Genomic DNA, 24,303 nt, shown 5'->3' with positions numbered 1-24,303 from the left:
CCAGGAAAACGAATCTCCCGCACCCTCTCCAACGTGGAAAACGACATTGCACCCGTTAACGATGTTAGGCCAAAGCTAGGACCCCTGAGTCGCAGATGCGTTTGCGGACAGCGATTTAAGGGGGTGGCGGGCTAAAGTATTCGAGACTCGAGTATCGACAGTCTCAGGTGTTTGTCCCACTGGGGACGAAAGAAACTGAGATTTCGATGGGGACGAGAACGTGTTAGGAATAAACGTTCGGATATCCTCGCCATGCAAACGCGAAGGTTTAACAACTGCAACGACAAGTTTGAGAAACTCAAAAATAAGATGCGAAGGATGTTCCAATGTAATTTGTCGCGCAACCGTGATACAGTGGCCGACGAAAGTATTCGAACGCTTGGCACAGAAAAGTTTTGTATATCGTAGCTGTTACGTGAGATATTTTGAGATTTCAAAACGTTTGGTAAAAAAGTAGCGCGCAGCAAGAATGTCAAACATGTAACAAGCGTTAAAGTTAGTTGCGTTAAATGTCGACGCGTATCGAAACGTATACTTGCGCCAAAATATTTTGTATATCATGCGCATATTTTCAAGTTTTTCCAACGTAATCACGATGATCGGACATGGTTATAACGGCGATATATTCGTTAATCGTTTCCACGAGTGTTCGAATGCTCTCGTAAGATACTGTATATCAATTTATTTATTTTTAACGCAAACATTTACTTACCATTTTTCTGTGGTCTCTGATGTTGCGACTCCTACTCGCACAACCTTTTCTACGGGTAGAGAGAAAAAGATAACGAAAGGCAAGAAATGCACACAACTGTACGTATACGGAAATACGAGGTGGTTTATTATAATAATATTTATAATCATTATGCATCGTGGCGGCGTGTCTCTTTTTCTCGTAAGACGTTGGTAATGCAAGTTACAATTACACAGTTCAGTGACGGAAATCAGTCGACTAATTGTATCGCGCGCTTCCCGCAAAAAAAGACAGATTTATATTTATTTACATCGATCGCCGCCTTAACAGTTACAGGTTACACATTCCTATTTATATTTATATTTATACTTTATTGATAAATAGTACAGCGGTTTTTAAGTGTAGAATTACGCATGTGTACTGTGTGTGTCGTCTGTACGCGGTGTACCTGTTCGTATTCTGTAATGCTGTGTCTCTTTACGTATATCCAGATGTACGTCGTGTTATTTTTCCGATGATCTTTACGTGTCTCTTTCGTACGTGTTTCTCAGGTGTAGAACAGCAGATATCTACAGGATGTCTCTTAAAGTAACGTCGAAAATTAATCAACAGGGAGGGTATAATATTACACGATAGGACATTTCGAAATTTTATACACAATAATATTAATAATAATATTTAATGATTCGTAATCGTAATAAAAATAATAATAAAATAGTAACGCGCTGGTGTTTGACCAACGGCAATAATAATATAATAATAATAATAATAATAATAAAAATAATAATATTAATAATAATACAGATAATAATGTTAATAATGACAATGATAACCGTGAAAGAAACGAAGCTAAACGATCGGTCGTCTTATCATATGCGTATCTTACAGAAACGTAACGTACAAGATGCAAAATCGACGTGGCTCGACGTGAACGACTCTCGCCACATTTTGTTCGCGGGCAAAAGTCTCTGGAGCCGGAACAAAGTCGTACGGTCTCTCCATCAGGTGCGCGCGACCGGTCGATTTTTCGCCGAAACTCGATCGATTTTCGCTCGGCTGATGGAAAGCAACAAAACACGAAAAGAAATGAACGTTAATTAAAACTCGTACTACCAGGCCAGCCCTTCGCTCTGCATCTGGTGCGGCTCCAGGAACCCACCCCCGCCGCCGCCGCCACCTGGACCGCCACCATTCCCACCGGCACTGGGATTACCCTGTGCTCCACCTGAGAAATATCAAACCCATCGAATCGGTTCCTTTCGGTGCTTCGATTTATCCCGAGAAACGTGGGATCCGAAAGAAAAAAGAAAAAGATACGAAACCAACCTCGTCTTTCATCCAACATTATGGAGTGTTAGAAAGATCCTGATCTTACAGGATAATTCGTCTACGAGATATTATGTAATACTTCGTGTCGTTTGTATATCTTACTTTACGAGATTTACGTCTTATTTTATCTCGTTTATAGAATCGAAGAGAAAAATATGTGATGGGGAAATAGGTATCAATGAAATTTAATCGATCTCAGTACTAGCGTTATACTTGAGTTTTATTTATTACATAGCCTTATAGTACATAGATTATTTAGTAAATAATAGAAATTAATATTTACATATTTGTGTAAACCGACCGGATTTAACGAAACTTCATCGATACCTGTTTCAATTACATGTCCACTTATTTTTATCCCCGACCGTGTCTCTCGTGTATTTTACTTCGAATATCTCTGTTATATTAGGTCGTCCCATAAATAACGTCGTTTTTTGTCTCCGAATATGTGGACAAAATTAATACCTACGTTTATTTTTGGTCATCCATGACATTGACCATCGCTCTCTTTGACCTTTTCCCATTTTTCCACTAACTTTTCGATTTTATCTTCGACAAACTTTTGTGATTTTGAATCAAAAAAACTCATTCAGCTCGTTCGTTGCCATTTGGAAACCATTTTCGACTTTTTCTCACATTCGGGATACAGTCACCGTGTACCTCGCGATTCCTTTTAACAGTATCCTTGGTCATATCGCTTTTTTAAAATTTATATAGCTCGTCGAGAATAGTTTCCGCCGACGCGTATTTTATAACTTCTTTCAACGTGAAAAATATCGATCCGACTGTTTCGTACGCGCGTTACGAACCATCCGCACATGATACTCTTTAAGAAACAAAGGACGAAGTTGCTATAAACGCATGAACGAAGCATAATACGCGCGTTTATTTGGAATTCGAAGCGAGTAAGAAACGATATTACTCGTGGGACTGACCTAATAATAATGCTAAGTTTATGTTTCTAACACCCCATACTATTGCTTCGAAATCTCGTTACGTCGTATCGCAATTTTACTATAATACTAGTGACTACCTTTGTACTTATAATATAATCAACGAAACAGAAAATGACTGTGACGGAGGTACAGCAAGGATAAAGAATGAATTTTCTAGTGGTCAGAAAGGCGTAACCTTTCAAAAGAATCTAATCGTACCTGAAGGTGCTAGGAACTCTCCAGGACTACCGCTAGGAGGTGCAGGGGGGCCCTGTCCAGGAGGGCCCGTGAGAAATTCCGGAGGGCCGCCTCCCGCACCCGGAGGTGGATATTCCCCTGTCACCGCCACTGCGGCCGCCATACCCGCTAAACTCGCCGGGTCCAAACCTGTCAGAAACAGATTACGTGTACTATTCAGAGAGGATCGTATCCGGCCTGCTATCTCCGAACCCGGCTGTCATAATTATCGCGACCTACCTACCCGCTACGATGTTTATTATAGTCGCGATAGAACTCGAGACAAGGTTCTGCTTTCGATTCCGTGAACGCGAATATGAATAGATCGTACGAAGTAAAACGTGGAATATCTACGCGTTACGTGAATCGACTATTTCAGCGGCGATTGTTTCGAAACTCTTGCAACGACCTTCCAACGACCGCGTCATTGATCGGCCGTGTTACGCTGGCCACGAAAATAAAATCACCGATCGCGAACGACATTTTCTTTTCTTTTCTTTTACGATCTTTGCCGGTGAAAGGAAATCGAGCGGAATAGAAAAAGGTTTCGTAGAGAAATCAAACGTCGAGACTCACCAGGATTGCCTGGTCCACTGAAGGGCGGTCCATGTGGATGAGGGGGCGGATGAGCACCAAAGAATTCATGGTGAAATGCCACGGGCCCGCCGTAACCAAATTCAAACTTCTCCGCGCCGAAATATGGAAAACCGGGCGGCGGTCCGTCCTCGCCGCCCAAAGCACCGGGATTCAGGTTCAGGGGGAAGCCCCTCATTTTTCTGGAGCCGCCGAAGAACGGGCTCCTGCCCATCGACGTCAGTTGTTTTAACCTACGCTCTTTGCTCCTCTTATTTTGAAACCAGACCTGCGAACATCCATACGAACCGCTGTTTTTCATTCGATTTACCGGCCTTATGGGAAGGAATCGTTCTTTTAATTCGTTCGCTCGTCGTAAGAAGATAGAATCTCGCGTTGCTACGCATAAAGTCTCGGAATACGTAGTACGACAGAAACGTAGTAAACGTAGCAGACGAACTATCGCGTTAAAATCGATTGCAAGCGATCGTAAGTACGAAAGAATGAGATTCTATGAACCTGTATCACTCTCATAGGTAAGCCAGTCTCTTTCGCTAATTGTTCCCTGATGTGCCTGGTTGGTTTCGGAGTGGACGAAAAGGCAGACTTGAGAATCTCCAACTGTTTCGCCTTTATGGTCGTCCTCGGACCTCGCCTCTTCGAACCGGCACCGCCGTCGCCGCTACCACCACCGGCACCACCGTCTGGACTTTTGTTCTCCGTCTGGCTATCCCTCGTTTCGGGATCTCCGTCCAGGGAACCTTCGGCCAATGCAAACAAAGCAGTTTAATAATCGATCCCACACACCAAGGGTAAACGCTTGTTTCTCGCGAAACAAGTGGCCCTTGATTATTCAGCCTAATTTCACCGGTTTCGCGGTATATCGGCAGCCGATTAGAATTTCATTCTAAATATTTCCCTTTGCGCGGAGGTCTCCGGGGGATCCCGCTTACAGGCCGAATGAATGGCAACGTTCTTTTTTTTTTTTCTGTTTTCCGCGGACGCTTTCTTAACAATCTATAGACACGGACACGCGTGCATAATATACGTATCTCGGAATTTGGATCGGCTGGATCGAGGTAACAACAATCGCAGCCAATCCCCCGGAAGCGATACGAAACCCCCATCGGATTATCGTGTGGCTGTTCTACGCTCGAAAGCTACACTCCATGAGGTGTACGTGTGGGTGTGTACACGAACGATGTGCAATGTGTACGCATGTAACGTACACACACACACACACACACTTATACACATATACGCGTAGTTTTCGAGCCCAACTCTTCACGATAATCTATATATACCCGGGGAGGTCTTAACCACGGGACAAAGAAAATGTTTGGACAGTGTCACACCGCGCTACAGGGGCCACCCTTCTCGAAGACACCCCTCTTTTCCTCTTGCCGAAGCATAGAAGTTGCTTGTACCCGGTGCTTCGAGAGAGGTAAAAGGGAAGGGGTCATTGTTGCGCTCGCGATAAAAGAGCAGAAGCGAATAATAGACCGGGAAGACCTGACGCGCTTAGTAATTCGTACTGACGCTCCAGGTCAAGCCACTGAATTTCCACCCTCGCTCGAGGGTTCCACGAAAGGGGAAGATTGGCCGCGATTAAGTCGTTAGTCGGTGCCGATCGATCGTCCTTTCAAAATCGAGTTTGTCGCGCTAACAATAACAGTAATTTCTGATAACCGTGTTTCGACGTACTTCGATCGGTTTTTAATCGCTCGCTCGCGTAAAACGAACGATCTAAACGTTTACTGTCGAAAGTGTTACGATGGAAATGACACTTACCTTGATCCTCGGAGTCTTCCTGCTTGCAAGGATCGCTTCCAAGAGGTAGATCGCCAGTATGACCAACCGTTTGGTCACCAGGACCACCTGGACCCAGATTATGAGGTCCCAAATGAGAGCCACCGACACCACTGTGATGATGGTGAGCGCTACCATCCTCGTCTTCGTCTTCCGATCCTGAACCCATCAACGAGTCTCCTCCTGTCGACAGGTTGGACGATTCTGCTCGTGAACGATCCGAATCGTGCGTTTTAATCACATCACTCGTCGAATCATTGACTTGGAAAAGAGCACCAGTCACTTTTCTGTTCAATGATTTGTGTTCGTTACATACTACGCGCGAGCCTCGAATATATTTACGCTTCGAACGTTTAAGAAACCACTAGATTTCAGAAGAAAAGATTTACAATTGCTTTGGAAATCGGTGATTCGATCGAACTACTTTGATTTTATTCTTGTTAGAGAGCAACGTTTCGAAACACGGAGAATTTCTTTTCAAAGTAACAAAACGGCGTGCCTCGAAACAACAGGCGATAGCTAATAACGACGCAAGAAATAAATCGTGATCGCTGTCGCACACTATCATCGCGTCTATAAAATTTCGTTTGTGTAAAATAATTGCGTCGATCAACGTCAAGTTTAGACGTTCAAAGCAGCGAATATCCGCTATAGTAAATAGAACATAATTTATCAGCAGGACGAGTAAATTTGTCGATGTTCCATACGAAATTAGCAATTAAACGTGATTACGGTTATTCACTTCTGGACGTATACGACGCGCGTACCAGCGCCGGCACAGTTCATTATGATTTTTCGAAATTTCGCAATTTTCCCCGGCCTCCGCCGCGTTTCCCACCGCAGTGTCGCGCATTCAACGACGAAAGATGCTAAAAGTTATCAATAAACGTTGCTGATTAATCGACGCTCGTCGCGTAATTGCTGCGCTTTTCACATTCGCCGCAGACGATCACCGTGAATTCGACAACTGACAAATAGCTGCACCGTGATAGAGATTAATATCGGAAACGCGCGGAACATCCAGGACGTCACGATGTTTGATCATCGAAACGAGTAATCGTTGTCCACCTTCTGTGCGTATATATTTTTCGCAAGTAGCCGGTTGCTTCTTCGAACGCGCTACGGAAATTAACGCTGGAAAACGTTCTCGTACGAGCGATATAAATCCTGCGTACGTTTCATCGAGTTTTTGCGTTTCTATAACGAGACGAGACTGATCGCGAGCAACGACACGTCAACGGAACGATTAGAACGGTCTGACGCCTCGCGGAATTCGCATCTCGAAGAAGGAAAAAAGCACCGTGGCTCCTGTCATCCGAAAGAAAACGAAAAAGAAACGAGTTTGCCGGACATTTTGCGGTTTCGACGTCGGCATCGAAGCGACAAAAGGTTTGCCCCTGCCTAACGACCTTTCGGTTTTCGTTTCACGGCTTATACACCGGCGAGATCCTCGTGAAACCGAGCTGTTACTTTCTCTCTCTCTCTCTCTTTCTCTCTCTCTCTCTCTCTCTCGGTCTGTGTCCCTTTCTCTCGGTCGCGCGTTCGCCCTTTTTTCTCCAGACTCCTTTTCTCTGTTTCTCTTTCGACCGGTAGCTGACGGTCGGTTACATACACGCTGTTTTCACAGCTTGCCGTTCCGACACGGGGGTAAAACCCCCGTGAAAAACCTACCCCCAGCCTCCCTTTTTTAGAACGAGCTCGACTTCGTGAAATCTCGGGCGTTGGACGCGTTGAACTGTGCTCCCACCCTGACTAGTCGTCATCCCTCTGGCCCCCTTTTTCTCTTCGAAAAAAGAAAAAAAAAGAAAGAAGAAAATCAAGAATCTCGATCGTGCTGTAATCGAGCTTTACTTTCGTACGCGCGAAAACGACGGGACAAGGTACGAGTTTATCCCCGTGGAGTGTGTAAATCTTCGAAACGATAAGATCAACTCGAAGAATAATATGGAAGAATCGAGCTACGGCCAGGAAACAAAGCGAAAAATCGAGGTGTAAGTTGTTGGAAGTTCGGTCAGCCTCTTAAAAGCGGTTGTTGGCGAAGATAAGCATCCCCCTGACGATCAAAAGCGATAGAAATTACAAAACGGTCGCGATAGGCTGTAACAGAGCACGTGGCGGCACATCGACTTCCTACTCTCCATAGGAGAATCGCGATCGTTTTAAATCCTACAAAGTCCCTAGCTCGCAGAATAGAATAAACGACGGTACAATCGATAACGTGCCGCGAGCCAACCGTACGTACGTATCGTACAATGCCGCAAATCGGATTCAGAGCAAACGAACGAAACAAAGCAGCGCGGCATCGTGAATATATCGCGATGCTGCGTTCTCTTCGCGGTGGATAACGAGGGACAATGACACTTGTAACTCACCATGATGACCGTGCACGTGATGCGTGTCCGGCAGCGGCTTGCCCGACAGGTAGTCCTGCTTGCAGACGAACTTGTTGTCGTCCAGGACGTAGAGCTCCTCTCCGGTGCTCATCTGCTTCCGACATACCAGGCAGGTGAAGCAATTCAGGTGGAAAACCTTGTCCCTCGCCTTCCTCACGAGATCCTGAGGGCTTATCCCTTGGAGGCAACCGCTGCATTTCGTGCCGTATCGCCTGGAAACAGAACGCCGCGACAAACCACGTGAATAACGACGAACAACGAAGAACAGGGGAAACTTTTAGATTCGTCGGCCGCGTTGAAAAACCGGATAACGAGCGCACGCGTCACCTCGCTCGTTCGAGAACACGCCTCGTGATTAATCTTGCGCAGAGGTTTTTCCGTAGCCGCGTGTCTCTCGACGCGCCTTCAAGAATCTCGACCGTCGAGTTTCTTCTTTTCATCTTCGCTCGGTTCTTCTTGACGATCCGCACCGATATTACGTAACGCGTTAGTCCGCAACGACATAAAACCGTGATACGTAAAATTCACTTTCCTTCGATTTATACGCGTTCGATCGTCGTAAGGATCGTCGCGAATACGACGGATCTTTGTTTTTTTCGTAGCCTTTGTTCCTTCGTTTTCTGCCGCTTCGCATCGGTAACGACGAACACGTGGACACTCGTCGATGCCATTCGGACGAACGAACGAAAAGGAAAGTCAATGTTGTACGACGGCGACGTTTATTGGACTCGAAACTTACAAGTCCTGTCATTAAGCCGCTCCACTCGCAAACGTCGATAAAAGAAATATGGCGCTTTTAAAGAGATGGGACTTTAACGTCCCGATAGGGCATAAAAAGTTAAAACCCTTCGGTGCTGTAAAAGCGCGTCGCGGTTACCAGCCAGCGCCTGTTCGATTTTCGCTTTCCTTTCTTTTTTCGTTTTTTTTTTTTCTTTCTTTCTACTCCTTTACTGCCGCCGTGTCCTACTTGTTAATTTCGTATTAATCGTTCTTTCTTCTCGTTTTTCTCTTTCTTTCGTCGTTCGCCAACGAGATGTTTTTTCGTGGTAAACTGCGTTGTTTTTCCGAATGGAACAGGATCGATCGAACGAAAAGAGGCAAAAAGAAAGAGAAAAAATGACGGGGCAGATTGACCGACGATTTGCTCGAAAAAGAAACGAAAGCTCGTTGTGCAAACACGCGTCGAACCGGCCGTGGTCTTCCAGCATGGCCGCAACACGGTTCACGAGCCAGTTAATAAATCTAGCCGGAACGATTCGTCCGACCGATCCTCCCGCGACTGTATCATTACGGAAGCATCGGAGCCACGTTACTTGCCAGTTAGTAATTCCGATCTTTTTAATTACAGGAATCACGCGATTAATTATAGCAATTACCGCGATCCCTTAGGGCAGCCGCGTTTCGAAAGTAAATACATCTCAATCGATGCCTGCGTTGCACTTCCGACCGAAACGCGGCTTCGAAACGCGGCTTCGAAACGCGGCCTCGGAACGCGGCTACGAAACAAACGCATTCAAATTCCCGTGGCTGGCTCCTCCCAGTAGGCCAGAATTTTCCTGTCGCCCGTGCGTATAATATCGGCTGACCCGGTTCGCCACCCTCGCCGCTGCTATTATTTTATTGCTATCGCGTTTCCCGACCGGAAGTAGAAGCGTTCAACGTGACCCGCGACCTACATCGCGCTAACGTGGTCGATTCTTATTTTATTATTCAGCCGGGGACAGGCAAAACCTATCACCGCAACGCGATAGAAAAGTTCACGGAATCTCCGTTCCTCGTTTACAGCAACCTTTTTCCATCGTCGTTTTCGTTCGACGTTAAGACGCGAACGTTGATCAACGGCGAGTAAGCGGCGCTCGTCGGTGCATCGTTTTACCGAGCTGCGACATCGACGTGGTTTTGCTTTGCTCAAAATGGAAAGCGGAGAAAAGAAGAAGCGCAGAGGGGAAAGTATAAATTACAAGGATTCCCTTTTGTCGATCGACACGATCGTCCGTAGCTGTTACGCCAAGTACTTACGCGGAATATCCTATAATCAACCGGCACACTTTTTCAAACTATTCATCAACCTGTCCAAATTAGCAGTCCTACGCGCAGTTCCTAACAATCTTCTCACGGAAGCAGAAGCCAGAGATATTTCTTGACCAACGGTCATTACGCTGCCAGAGCTTCCCTCTCTCGCGCGTCGTGCGTCTCCTTCTAACTCGTCCTGCCGTTTGCCACGTCTATCCTTGTCCGACGCTGCGCGTTTCGCCTCGCGGTGCAATCCCTCTAGTCTAATTACAGGAATTATTTAATTAATTATAGCGATTAGCCGATCCCGTGTCAACTTCCCCGAATGCATACGTCACCGAATCACCGGCTCCTTCTCTCCTTATCCCTCTCTTCCTCTTTCTACTCTTCGTCCCTGCCTCTACCTCCTCTTCCTCCTCCTCCTCCTCTTCCTCCCCCCCTCTCCCCCTCCTCGCTAGCCTCGCTTTCTCGCTCGTTGGACGCGCGTCTGCCCTTAACGATTTTCTTGTTTTTGAGCGCGCGCGAAGGGCAGCAGCCCGGTCCAGGTCCTTTCTTCCTCGTGGAAGAAAAAGAAACGGAGGCCGGCCGTAAAAATCATTAATAGAAAGGCTTACGTGGTGCTTTCGTGTGTGAGAAAGCGGTTCGATGAGGGCGACCAGGTCAGCAGGATGGAAGGGGAGGACAGAGGCAGAAGAAGGGGGTGTGGGCTTCGGGCTCCCTTAAAGAGGAGAGCGTAAAGAGCGAGGAATTCTGGCGTGTAGCAAGAAATATAGGACAGCGGGGCTGGGATAAAAAAAAAGGGGGTGGGTCCGGGCCACGATTTGCCACGGAGCCCGGAGTTTATGTATGTGGTTCGCGTTCGTTCCACACGGTCCTCTACGACCCTGATGCGTACACGGCTCCCTTCGGTATACTAGATCCGTTCGTCGCGACGACGACGCTCGTCGTAACGTTCTCGTCGTTTCCCGATCGAATCGTACGAAACGGGGGAGCCATATCAGCCGCGGCTACGCCTCGTGAACCCGGCGATAAACCGATCAAACCGAACAGGTAGAACGGCCGGAGAAGCGAGGAACCAGGAAGAGACGTATCGATCCTGGGATGAAAGTTTCCTCGGCGCACGATCGAACGTCGATCGGACGATGATGACCGAGGCGCGGGTCGAATCGCGCCTCTCGATCGATCAAAAAGAATTTTAATTACCACAGCATTCGCCATTTTTCTAGAAACCGATCCGACCGACGTCGTGAACGTCGCCGTACCTTCGTTTGCTCGTTTCTCACCGCTGTTGGTTCTCATCGTCGGTGCACGCGCGCCGACGTCTCGGTTACGACGTTAAAGGAAATAAACAGTCGCGCGATATCGTTCGCCAAGCGGGAGTCTAATTAACCGAATGCAATTAGTGGCGCGAGCGAACAAACGCTCGTTTCCGCTATTCGGTCTCTCTCCTATTCGGCTATCGTTCGAACGATTTTCACGAAGGAACGAAGAAGCAAGAAGAGAAGGTGTCTTTCCACTGGCAATTCCATCGTACGGTGGAATGTCAAGCGAGTCGACGCGATTTTCGCTTTATCGCGCTGTATCACACGCAGATGGATCGTAACGCGTACGGCGCGGTCCGGTTGTCGGGACGAGTTTCAAGCTGGCGCCGATTAATTCGTGAAATATCGTCGATTACCGTCCGAAGGGGGTGAAGGCATGCTTGAGAAACGATTCATAACAGTTATGCTAATGCCCCGGCGTTGGCTATGCGACACCGTAAAACGCCGTTTGCATAAAGTTCCAGCAGCCGTTCCTTTTCGTCTTCATCCTCGTTCTTCATCGAACTTTCGCGGTACATCGGTCCGGCTTCGTGCCACTTTCTCCGTGCAACAATTCCCGGGTAAATACCGCGCGTAACAACATGATAAACGAGTCGTTAAAGCAACTCGCGCTACTACGCCACGCTGCTTACGTAATTGTAGTTGGACTTTCCGTCACGACGATCGGCTAATTGGTAAAAAGGCAGTGGGTGAAACAAAAAAAAAAAAAGAAAAGAAAAAAAGGAAGAAAAGAACGAGCGGGGAAAAAACTGCGACTACTTATGACCTACGTACGACGTATGACAGAACGAGGGCCTGTCTCGAGAGTGTGACGCAAGAATCCGGTGGTTGGCAAAAACGTTCCCCGTATGAATACGCATCGCGATATATGTATACTATTGCCGAACCTTCCTGGAAGGGAAACAACTCCATACCTCCCTCTCGCGCACACACACACTCTCTCTCTCTCTCTCTCTCTCTCTTTCGCTCTTTCGCTCTTTCTCTCTTTTTCTCGCTCTTTACCTCCCTCTCTGTTCTCCCTGTTTCTCTTTCTATTCTCGACCGCGCCGGCCCCGTCACGCCCAACAAACTTCTCCTACGGTTCGTAGCGGGCGTCACGCCGCATTTATAATGTTTCCACGTTCGAGTTTCGACGGGTCTACTCCCGAGGAGGCCAGCACCGCGGGTGGAAAGCAAGGACAATGGAGACCACTCGTCGGCGCCCTTTCGAACCGGCCCGAGAAAAGCCGCGCCGATCTATGATTGGCTTCGATCGTTTTGCTTTGATTTCCAAGCGAGTCCATCGTCTAGTTTCAGTCTGTTTTCCCCCGCGGCCCGGAACTTGCCTCGTACCAACTGGAAAGAGGCCACCAGGCAACGGTAGATTCAGTTTAGAGAGTCGCTCCCAAGATACGACTGTTAATTAATGCCAACTTTCGATCTATCGTTAGATATTTAGGGCTCCGGATTGAATTTCTTTCTTCGCGAAAATAACGACATCGATCCGTATGGTTGGTCGATCGCGTTTATTAACAATATCCATTTATTATCGCTTCTTTTCCCTCTCGATGCTTGACATTCGACGCGAATGCTCGGTTACGACACGCCTTATGATTTATTTCGTTGTAAAAAAAAAAAAAGAAAAAAATTCTCGTAGCTATACCAGTCGCCGTCATCAATACCGCGATAGATTATCACATACGCGACGATAATTCCGCGCAGTCAACGTTACAGCGGATGCGTTCTTTCAACGAACTGGCATCCTAACAAATACGCCGGAACAATGAAATACGTGCCGCTCGGAAGACTCGCCGATTAACTCCATAAACCGAAAAGTAGATAAAAACGATATTATAAACGCTTCTTCTTTAAGTTCTCCTTCGAATTTCCTACCGTTTACGTCGTCCTCTCGCAACGAATAATGTCGGAGAAACGGGACAATAACGTAGCTATCGTCCTCCGACGATCGAGCATTAATCGCGCAGTCGCGTAACGAAATTAACAAATTTGCAAAATATTGCGATCAGCTTCTCGCTGAATTTTCGATATCGCGTTCTTCGATCCAGAGATTGGATCATGTCCGTTTCGCAACTTGGTCGCAACGACCAAGTTCGGTCGAAACACGCGTCCACGATAAACGTAGACTAATTCGTGGAATATTGCCGCAAACGAGAGTAACCGCTTAAAGAAACAGACTTTTCGAGCAAGCGAAATCCGGTCCCTCGGCAACTCTTTGGCCGACTATTAGCAGGGTGCTAGTCTCGGCTCTCTGGTGACACCGCCGCCATCCCCCTAGCCCCGAGTTAATGTTTTCATCGGGCGTATTTCGACGACGGCATGGACCATATTTTAAGGTAATAATTTCTTGGTGGGTACACACCGGGCCATCGACCGCAAGCTACGGCAGTCGAGGCGGCGCTGAAACGGGGACATCGGTGCTTTTGATCCTGGACCCTTTCGGGCCCCCATGGGCCATTATCGACCTTTAAGGACCTTGCTGCGACTCGTAGAGCCGGTTACCATAACCGCGCGTACCGTTCCTTCGACCGATACCTCGGACCTCCCGGAGGTGTTACAGTATTCCCAACAGCGATTCGTTGAAAGTAGGTGGGAGATACAGACAGTTCGATTGGAGGAACGACATCGATAGATTCGTCGCGTCGTCGTGGGAATCGATCGGCATTCTCTGCTCTACGTTCTTCCTACGTTTACCGGTTTCGTCGTTCAGACTCTGCCACTTTCGTTTTGTTTCCCTTCCTTTCTTTCGTAGCTGTGCAGAATTCCAGATATCGATACGTCCGCTTCCACTATCAACCTTGTATTCTCATCTTCGTGGTCGGTAGATGTTTGGACGTACATAGGAAATTCAAAGTACGTATCCCATCGTGCGAAGATATACAGGGTGGTTGGTAACTGGTGGTACAAGCGGAAAGGGGGTGATTCTACGCGAAAAAGCAAGTAGAAAATATAGAATAAACATTTTTCGTTTGAGGCTTTGTTTTCGAGAAAATCGACTTTGAATTTTCGCTCGGTACGCGTGCACTTTATCGCGTCTCCTTATAACGGATCGTTGTCTCGATGGAAAAATTCTTTAAAAAAAAAAATTAAAAAAAAATTTTTATTCTATATTTTCAAATTCTTTCTTCGCGTAGAATCACCCCCTTTCCGCTTGTACCACCAGTTACCAACCACCCTGTATAAAACGCGAAAAACAAAATAATCGGTATAAAATTTAACGGATGAGACGCGTCTCTGCCGAGGTTTTGTTTCTCTCGTCGCATTCGCAATCTCGAACTCTGTTCGTTAGTATCGCGTATCGTAGCCTGTTGAGGTTGACTGGTAGAAGAACGAGTGGATGAATTTGTAATAGAAAAATATATTGAAATAAATATAGGTACAAGTACAGTGTATGCTGATGCAGATGCTCATTTTTACAGTGTTACGATACGATAGAAGAAGAAGCTATGATAGGGAGCACGTGCATTTATTTACAGCAAAGGACATTACCAAAAAGTCAACCTTGTAGTTTCAGCTGAAGGCTACAAGAAACAGCGATAGAAATTGTCTTATAGCTTTTTTGTTTCTAGACCTTGTAATCCAAAAGAAAATTTATATTCAATGCCACGATAATATGGACCTCTCCTTATTTCGAATTTGTTTGTCTCGCTAAATCTATCGTATCAGCGATCTCCAGATATACAAAGGAAAAGGTGTAGAGTTTTTCTTGAAGTTAGTTACTTCGACATAGCCGAACGTGTTCGCGAACATAGTTCAAGTTTCCACGCTTCTTACCAATCACCTTATCGAAACACATCGATATATCGATATATAAAATATTTTTGTACGTTTCGAAAGTCGTCGACGAACTTGTTCCAACCGCCGCTGTTCTCGCTCGAACAGAAGATCGTAGAGTTACACGTCGTACGAACATCGTTTGCGAACACGTTCGCCGGTGAATATCGCGTTTGCACGTTTCGAAATTTCGTTCTGATTTCCTCTACTTTCGCCTCGGTGAGCAAATTGGATCTTAAAGGCTGATTTAAAAGAAAGAAAGAAAAAAAATGCGTAATCACCGATCGAACGTCTTTGCACGAAGTGTAACGGTAGCAAAGAGGATAACGCTAATTAACGGGACGCCGGAGCGAGAGTTATTTTTGACCCGAAAAGCTTTTCTACGCCGCTCGAGCGTAGCCAACCGTTCGTCTTACGTCTAATGAATTTTTCATCGGGATGAAATGCAAAGTGCCTCGTAAAGTATACAACACGTTCGTTATACACCCGTTCGTATAAGTATCAAAGGGCCCCCCTTTAAACGCCCTCCCCACTTTCTGCGTGTACTCGGTACTCCGATCTTTGGCTACAAAGGGGATCGTTCATCGCTTCCAGAAGTCACGAAAGAGAAACGCATCTCCAAATACCCGGCAAGGTAATTCTTACGATCTTATTTCTTCGTAAACAGGAACAATAACAGCGACGCTCGCTATCGCACCGGTGATCGTCATTGTCATTCGCTGCCAGTGGAAATTCATTCGTTCTAGTTTAACGTATCTGTTAACTAAAATAGAAACGATCTCGAAATTATCTATTAAAATTATAATTATCGCTATTTTATTTCGTAATAAGCAAGGACAGTCGCGTTCACTATCGCATCCAGCGATCGCGACTATTCTTCATTGTCACTGGAAATTCGTCATCTTTTGATATACATACAAATATATAGAATACTATGATCGAAACGACGTTGAAACCGCATATTTCGAAGCTTTATCCACGATCTCGATCTATAAAGTTTGTCGGTGACTGCTGAAAATTCTTGGTTATTCAATCCTCATCTTCGTTATCCAAACATAATCGAGTTTCCACTTACGCGTGACCAGCGTTGAACTAAAGATTTCTCCTCCTAACCATCACTGTTTTTCACACGACCATCATCCTCGATCGAGTCCCTCACGTATCGCCACGCTGCAACCCTTTCGCGCGCCACGATTCGTTACTTTCGTCACAGGCTTTTTACGATTTTTAGCTTCTTACGCGACCCTTTGTATCCTCCGGTTCGTTACGTGTTGGCTGACGGACACAATGTTGCAGGCTCCGTGATCGCGGCGCGAGGAACGAAAACCGAGAGAAAAAATGACCGTCGCCTGGGTGCTGCTTCGCCGTAAAACTTTCCACATTTTTCGTCCGCGCCGCTAATTGATCGAAGCAACTCGCTGCCGCTTCTTCGCGCTAGTTGCTCTCGAGATCGTGATCCGATGGAAAAATCAAGAAGAATCGTTTCGCACAGAGCGCAAACCGATGTTCGCGCCTTCGGATCGCTTCCTCGCGCGAACGTCAAGGTCCTCCGGCGCAGGGAACTTCTCGCTCTCGCGAGAACGAAAAGTTTCCGCGACTGCAGCTCGCTCCCTCCGCGCTGATAATCGCGCGAATTGGAACATCGGTCGCGCTTTTTTCTCCTTTTTCTCGCGCGATTTATCCAAGACGACTAGATACGTGGAACCAGCGATCGTTAATTCTACTACCACGCTATAAATATTCGATGGAAGTTGGTGAATCAACGCTCGCAACAAGATTTTACGACGTGACCGACGATCTTCCTAAGATCCTGTTCCGTGTCTCGTCTCGTCTCGGCTCTCTGACTCACCAGGAACAAATACGAGCGGATCGCCTCTGCGTTAGTTCCGTTTATGGTTTCGCACGGTTTTTCAATAAACCCGGCGAGTGTCTCTGAAAGAAGCATAGATTCGCGATTCTTTGGTTCGATCGAGAACAGCAGCTTCTTAACGTTGCCTCGTTGATCGTCGTTCGCGTAAAGTCGCGAACGCTTGACAGAGCAAAAGGCGGATTTTGACAAGCCGATAAAACGGTACACGTTGATTTTATCTGCGAATCGTCGAGGACAAACGCGAACAGATCGTTTCTAGATTAGCAGCGTTTACCATATCGCATGGTTTTTTTCTTTTAGATTTTCCGGCACGAACCTAACTTTTCGTTTCACTTTTTCAAATTTGAAAGTACAGATTCAGCGTCGTTCGATCGTTAAGTCCGAACCAAAAAGGCAACTCGAGGCACAGATTTCCTTCTAACGTCGATCGTCGGTTTTATTTCTTGCACGCTTTGCGAAAGATGGAAAATTTGACACAAAAGGGTGACTTTCGGTTTCGCTTTTTCAACTTTGAAAGTACAAATTCAGCGTCGTTCGATCGTTAAGTCCGAACCAAAAAGGCAACTCGAGGCACAGATTTCCTTCTAACGTCGATCGTCGGTTTTATTTCTGCACGCTTTGCGAAAGATGGAAAATTTGACACAAAAGAGTGTCTTTCGGTTTCACTTTTTCAAATTTGTAAATACAGATTCAGCGTCGTTCGATCGTTAAGTCCGAACCAAAAAGGCAACTCGAGGCACAGATTTCCTCCTAACGTCGATCGTCGGTTTTATTTCTTGCACGATTTACGAAAGATGGAAAATTTGACACAAAAGGGTGGTGGTTTTCGAGAGCCGATCGAAAGGTATCGATATTATTTGCGCGTTCGTTCCTCGGAACGTGGCAAGAAACAGGAGTCACGAAGTCTGTGGAATCGCGAACCAAGAAATCGACTACCAACCAGAGGATATAGTAGGACGAATATAGAACGTCGATGGACCGCGTAACGAATCGCGATAGCGCTGGCGTGTTTCGCTCGCGGAACGGCTCTCGATCGACCGAGTGATTTTTGCTCGGAAGCTCGATAGAGCGAAATAACGCAGCAGTTGTCTGGGAAAATGTCAAGGCCTCCTTTCCATTCGTCGCGAAATGCTTTTTCTCTCGGGTTATACGCAGCTCCACCATCGACGCGTTTCAGCGCAAAAAAGAAACAAAAAAAAAGAAAGAAATAGACAATGTGTAAAAAAGATGAAAAGATAAACGTCTCGACGATTGTCTGCCAATGCATCGATCGTAAATCTTTCGATTTTGCCTAACAGCGTCGACGGACTAGTACCAGTTGTGATACGACAGTTTACTTAATTATGCAACTAGAAAACAGTTTGTCGCGATGCCGGTACGCTCTTCTGTCCGAAGGAAACAAGAGAAAAAGCCACTGCCCCGTGACTTTTCTAACGATCGATCGTGTTGCGTTCCATCGATGGCAACAACCATAATAGAAACCTAATTACAGGTACGTACGGACAAGCAGAGGAACGATTTGGCCTGACGAATCGCTAACTAATGGTATACCTGTTTGTATCGTTTCCGCGGAAGCTTTTTTCCCTATTCCGAATACCTGTACAGGTTCTTACGCGGTCGAAGCAATTAATCAACTTATACGGTTGCTGCACGCTTTGAAAAAATCCTCGAAATACGTTTCGAATTTCAAATATCGCGTTAGAAATGTTAAGATAGAGATTAACAATCGCTGGTAATTTATAGCTGGCAAGATAAAAATAACAATTAACGCGGTGCATTCACAGCGATCAAATGTGGCAAATCGATAAACGCGCGTACCTTCGAATATCTATCATAAAATCTACACCGATAGGAAAATATCCCCTTGGAGACGATTCGAGTCGTCTCGTTCGTTACGCGATAAAGCATCGTCCAATCGATATTCGACAGCCATTCGTCCGTAAACTAGCTCGTCGTAGCAGCTTCTGTTCTATCGAATAAGACGATTTCAATGGCACGATCGTTTATTAATGATCAGGAGGGCGCGTAAACGCGGAAGCGCGGCGGCAAGGATAGACAATAGACGCGTAGGCAAGTTACCTACCTGAAGAAATCCTCTCTGCAGAACAGCTTCGCTTCCCTGGAGAAACACTTGTCCTGTAACGTGGTTCTGCAATCGAAGCAGCGGACACACTCGACGTGCCATGCCCGGTCCAAAACATTCAGCAGGTACTGATCCATAATTGGTTTCTCGCATCCTGCACATGACAGGATCATCGCCAGACCACGTCTCCCTGCTTCGAAAAGAAAGAGAGCATCTGTGAATACAGAGGATTATAACGAGATCGGTTAACGTGGTTAACGTTCGAATAAATACTAGGTGTATGAGCAGGATTTTTAATAATTCGTACGTATTGGACGTGGCCGTGGCGAGCGTTCATTTTCTCGAATTTAGCGAATTTACGTCGTTGGCAAAACGCGGCAGGATTGGACAGAAAAATACCGGTACAGGTGAAAACGTCGAGCACCGGGAAAAGTTGATGGAACGGGCGCTGCCGCGACCTGACGAGGCGTTTTAATTTCGCGCACGTTCGAACGCCCGCGTCATCGTCCGAAAAACGAAACGTGGAAAACGAGGAAATTTCTGCGACACCGTGTTTCAACTAGCGTTCGGTCTATTGCGCGCGTGTGTGCGTTATCAGAGTACATACCCTACTTTGATGTTGCGCGCCATCGCGAAATAAAAAAAAAAAAAAAAAGAGAGAGAGAGAAAAGAAACGCATTTGGAACAGTGAACGTTTCTTTCGACGCGGAATTCGAGAAAATTCTGAAGCGTTTCTCACGGTAGAAAAATTCGACCACCGGCGTGGATATTTTAATCGGAGGAACGTTGGAAGAAAACGAGACACGCGCAGTATCGGTTTAAAACGTTCTCGATTATAGATTCCGAGGCGAAAGAAAATCGGCCGTACTTGCCGTGGCTGCGCACGTGCATAACAAACTGCGCGTTATACACCGACGCTTTTTGTCATTCGAACGTTTTGATTACTGCGCACGGCTTACCGAACTGTACGAAAGACAACGGAGAAGCAAATCGCAACACGGTGCGACCTCCTCGTCGTTGATATCGATATAGCCTTATCTACGTCTCGCGTAAACGACTCGCGTTTCCCGACGACTAAAATAATAAGTAAGACTCGAGGATGATCGGTAGCAATATGCCACGACGATAGAGTAAAAAAATAAAAAGAACGACAAGGAAAAACAAGCTTGTCGTATCGTATCGTAGCTCGGTAACGCCATTGTCCGGAGACAAATTTCTTTTAAAGAGAAAAGAGGAGAAAACGATGGGAAAGTCAAATAACACGATGTACGACGACGATATCCAAAGTAACAACGTAATCTGTTATGCCATCAAATTTAACGATCGCGCTTGTATCTTTATAGTATCGTAATTGTTTGTCAATAGCCACGAAGCGAGCGTATCGTTGGCCGAACGAGGCGCTCGATGATTACAATTCGTTGTTAATTAACATTCGCCGACGAGATTGCCCTCTATTACATTTTCTTCGCCTACTTCGTTTGCCCGTTTCTATCTTCGTCTATTTCGACGGCTGCCACGTCGCCTCCTCTTCTCTCGTACCGGCGACCTCTGACTTCTTTTTTCGCCATTGCTGAACCCTCTAGGGGGTTCGCTCCTCTCTTTTTTTCGCGGTTTCCGCCAATGGGCGGAGTTCCTCCCTGCCGGCGGGGTTGTCAACCTAGCAACCCTTCTCCCACCCCATAAGGTCTGACCTTGCGCATCTCATCTCCCTCCGTTTTGCGGGAGGGCGAGAAGAAAAAGGAGAAAGCCGAGCCGAACCGAGTCGAACCACCCCGCGGTTACCTCGAGATTTAAATCGTTTGCACGCGAAATCGACTTACACGAGTATAATTCCTACGGCAAAATCCAGTTCCCACGGGATATTTTCTGGTTGTACGCGATGCTCGAACCGAATACGATCGCAAACGTTCGACTCGCGATAAACACGCGATGCACGTCCCTGATAAACTGAAAACTTTGATCCGGAAAATCTACTTGCCACGATAAACCGTAAAGGGAAGAGAAAAAGTTGACAAAGTTTTCGTTCCGCTGAAAGATATGGAAAATGTACATGTACAACGAAGGAGATTGAAAGAGATAGCTCGCGCGTCTTTGAAATACATCTCCTTAACGTGGTTCACCTTCCATTCGTTAAATCAGATACCGCGAGAAACGATTTCACGGCCGTGGCGCGTGAAAAAGAAACGGAGGACACGAGAGGCACGATTTCCTCGAATCGTCGAAACCAGATTAGGATTCAGCGTACGTGAGACGAAAGCCCGAACGGAAACGGGCTTTCATTAATCCGATTCTTTTCTATCAACCGTACGACGCGTGCCACCTTTCGCCAGGATCGCTTTATCCAATCAAAAAGTTCTGCTCTTCCTCTCTCTTTCTCTTTCTCTCTCTCTCTTTCTCTCTCTCTCTCGCTCCGTTCTTAACGTTCGAATTTTTCCGTATTCACGTTGCAAAGCGTCGAGACGTTTTGCAGAAACTTAACGTCGATACGAGTACGAAGAACGATGTTCGCGACTATCGAAAAATTTGAATCGCAACTTCAAAGTCGGCTGAAGATTCGTACGCGCAACAGTTGCAGAAACGAGAACGACGATTAACGTAAAACGCGTAAAGCTCGCGGTGAAATTCGCAATCGATACGATCGCCACGCTACGCGAATCCGTCGAGTCGAACGCGATCTGATACCTTCGATGTCGATATTTTTCTTCGTCCCTTCGGAATATGCTAATGCGTCGCTCTTAAACCCTTCCGCGGTTTAAGTTCTCGCGCTATCTACGGATGCAGCCCACGGAGAATAAGAGGAAAGAATACGACGCCGCATAATGAAACATCGGAAGGACGCAAAGGAGTAGAGGGAAAGTTCGAAGCGCGGATTGTGCCAATTAACAAGAGAGAAAAAAAAAAGAAAAAAAGAGAAAAACGTTTGTACGGTATCGGACAGCTATCGACAATTTTTCATTATCATTCGATAACTGTGCGTTGGTACTAGACTTAATAAAATAACTTGTTTTATCGGTTTGTCGTCAGAACGTTAACATACGATGGATATTACTTTCCCGTCGCTACAATTCGATAGCCGTATCGGTCACTTCAAATCGATCGTTTCTCGACGATCTTTTAAATCGCGTATTTCTCATAGAAGTCGTTACACTCTTTTTACCGTAATATAGCTTTGGCTCGTGAACTCGTTCGCTATCGGTCGGTAATTTTTACCCGTAACGATCCGTTTTCTCTCGCGGTTCGTTTCATTTTTTCCTAGCGAGGTCAGAGAGAAATCTGTCGGCCGAGCGCGTAGTCCCGCTTGCATTTGCATCGACGAGGATTACAATTTCCTCGAATCGGTCGTTCGTTACGCACAATGACGCGTATTTCGACGAGTGTTCAACCCTGTCCGAGGCAAATTTATCCTCGTTAGATCCGAACCGCGGGACAATCCATCACCCGCGGATAAAAAACGCGCATTCCTATGACATCCAAATTACGGTACGATCAATCACGATAAGCGAACGAACGGCGTTTCTACTGTCTACGAAAGGAAAAAAGGAGAAAAAAGAAGCCTGGAGAAAAATATCATAGGGACCGTTTCTCTCGGCTCGAAACTCGAGGTGTCCGTGAGGAAAACCCTCTGACCTTCCGCGGTGCGTACGCGAGCTCGACCTGGCGCCGGCGCTTACGAGGTGTTAAACCAACGTTATCCTCCGATCCTCTCGCTGTTTATAATCGAAATATTTCTCGACGAAAGAAGATCGTAAAGCACCGATTACTCGCGAAAAGCAACGGCGATCTCTTAGAGATCTCTTGGAGAACGAATGAACCGACCACTTTGACGTTGGCTTGCACGAAATTCCGTGAAAACTCTCGCACGATCCTGCGAGCCAAACCGCGGAATAAATTCATCCATCGAAATCCTCGAAACGTTTCTCCTAAACATTCTTCGTACGTGAAATTCTACGATAAACGAACCGAAATCCTCTCTGTATCCGCGAATTCTTATTGTTAAGGTACGCGCGTTCTCCCTTCCGATCTAACTTCGAAATTAAAACAATCGACGAGTCGGAAACGTCTCTGCGAACGTTCGATGGAACGTTTGGAAAATAATTCGACGATTCGGCAGAAATTTCCTCTGATTTCGCGATAAAAGCGACCGATACGAATAAAATGTATATATTAGATAGACGTTGTAATACTGAAACCATCTACTTACCTATGTTACAGGCTTGGGTGACGGGCAGGGGTGCGCAGCAGGGCCCGCTGAGGGTCGCGACCCTTATCCGGGGGGTACCAACCCCCCCGGGGCCCCCTCCCCCGCCCCCGGCACCCCCGTAGCCCTCCACCTCCCCAGCCGCGACTGCGGCCACCCCTGTCCCCACTCCCTTGCCGGGCCCGGGACCACCACCAGGCCCACCTTCCACGGGCCCGTATCGGCCGAACGGTCCCGAGGGCCCCAGTGCACCCACTTTTACTGCGGTGTTATCCCAACGGCCGTTAAATCGCACTTCTCACACTTCCCCCCTTGGCTGCCAGTTTTTTTCCCAGCACACACTCGATATTTTGACAAATTTCGCTCCTCTTTTCCTCCCGAGTTCTGTTCCTGTGTTTCCCAGTTTTCAGTCGCGTCCGCGTTATCTTACGTTTATCCGCGTCTAACGTAAAACCACGTTTCTCGTTAATCACTTTATCGGATTATAGATGATTGGTCGTCGTTGTCGTCTTGTCCCTTCCGTACGGTTGTGACTCGTACGTTGGCTTGATCTTTATCTCGAGGCTGAAACGTCCAAACGTTTCAGTCTGTCTCTTTTTTTCTTTTTTTCTTTTTTGTCTTAATAAGGATTCGACGAGCAATCACTCGGTCAGAAGAGTTTTCAATCCTCGATTTTCCAACGGTTTCAACGTTCGCGTGTCTCAGCTGATCAGCCGGTACCGCCGGCACATCGTGATGAAGCCTGTGTCGCGTTAAGATCGTCTTCTCCCTTCGGATCTAGACACTCCGCGATGGATCATGGCGCCGATCAGACCGGTATCGCGACAGATCTCTCAGACGCGACGTGCGCGTCCGCGCGACGGGCCGCATCAAGAGCCGCTGTGCGCGTTTTACCTTCGCGCGATGATCCCGTTGCCTACTTTTCGCCGTGCAAGCAACCACACAACGCGCGCTGATTTTTGCCAACGAATTCTCCTTCGAGATCCGCACTCTTTCCAGTTATTTGTCTTTTTTTTTCTTTCTTTCTTTCTTTCTTTTATTTAAATTGCGTTTCACGGATCGACGTAAACGATGACGTT

General features: G+C 46.6%; 1 protein-coding gene across 3 annotated transcripts; it reads right to left on the bottom strand.

Moving 5' to 3' along the window:
* Positions 1-815: 815 nt before the first annotated feature.
* LOC117206530 (LIM/homeobox protein Lhx5) lies at positions 816-23,776 on the bottom strand. 3 transcript variants are annotated; one of them, XM_033445975.1, is made up of 8 exons: positions 23,228-23,776; positions 19,027-19,219; positions 7,947-8,179; positions 5,557-5,778; positions 4,285-4,526; positions 3,769-4,054; positions 3,175-3,342; positions 816-1,916 (listed from the first exon to the last, which is right to left on the bottom strand). In XM_033445975.1, exons 2-8 carry the CDS (start codon positions 19,197-19,199, stop codon positions 1,801-1,803), a joined length of 1,440 nt encoding a protein of 479 aa, XP_033301866.1. In that variant the 5' UTR covers positions 19,200-19,219; positions 23,228-23,776; the 3' UTR covers positions 816-1,800. The 3 variants fall into 3 exon arrangements, with proteins under 3 accessions (XP_033301866.1, XP_033301867.1, XP_033301868.1); XM_033445976.1 differs by having other exon boundaries at positions 5,557-5,757; XM_033445977.1 differs by lacking the exon at positions 816-1,916 and having other exon boundaries at positions 3,299-3,365.
* Between the last annotated feature and the right edge of the window lie 527 nt (positions 23,777-24,303).

The sequence above is a fragment of the Bombus bifarius genome, unplaced genomic scaffold (genome assembly GCF_011952205.1).
Source record: "Bombus bifarius isolate JDL3187 unplaced genomic scaffold, Bbif_JDL3187 scf7180000008008, whole genome shotgun sequence".
NCBI lineage: Eukaryota > Metazoa > Arthropoda > Insecta > Hymenoptera > Apidae > Bombus > Bombus bifarius.
The sequence above is the reverse complement of the archived record's forward strand: the minus strand, read 5'-3'. Positions and strand labels throughout refer to the sequence as shown.

Bases quoted from the DNA above. Each gene is read 5' to 3' on its own strand.
- LOC117206530 (XM_033445975.1), bottom strand. From the start codon at position 19,199: ATGATCCTGTCATGTGCAGGATGCGAGAAACCAATTATGGATCAGTAC. The intron at 5,779-7,946 runs GTGAGTTACAAG...GTTCACGAGCAG, and splicing joins TCACGTGCACGGTCATCATG to AATCGTCCAACCTGTCGACA. The intron at 1,917-3,174 runs GTACGATTAGAT...GATATTTCTCAG, and splicing joins AGAGTTCCTAGCACCTTCAG to GTGGAGCACAGGGTAATCCC.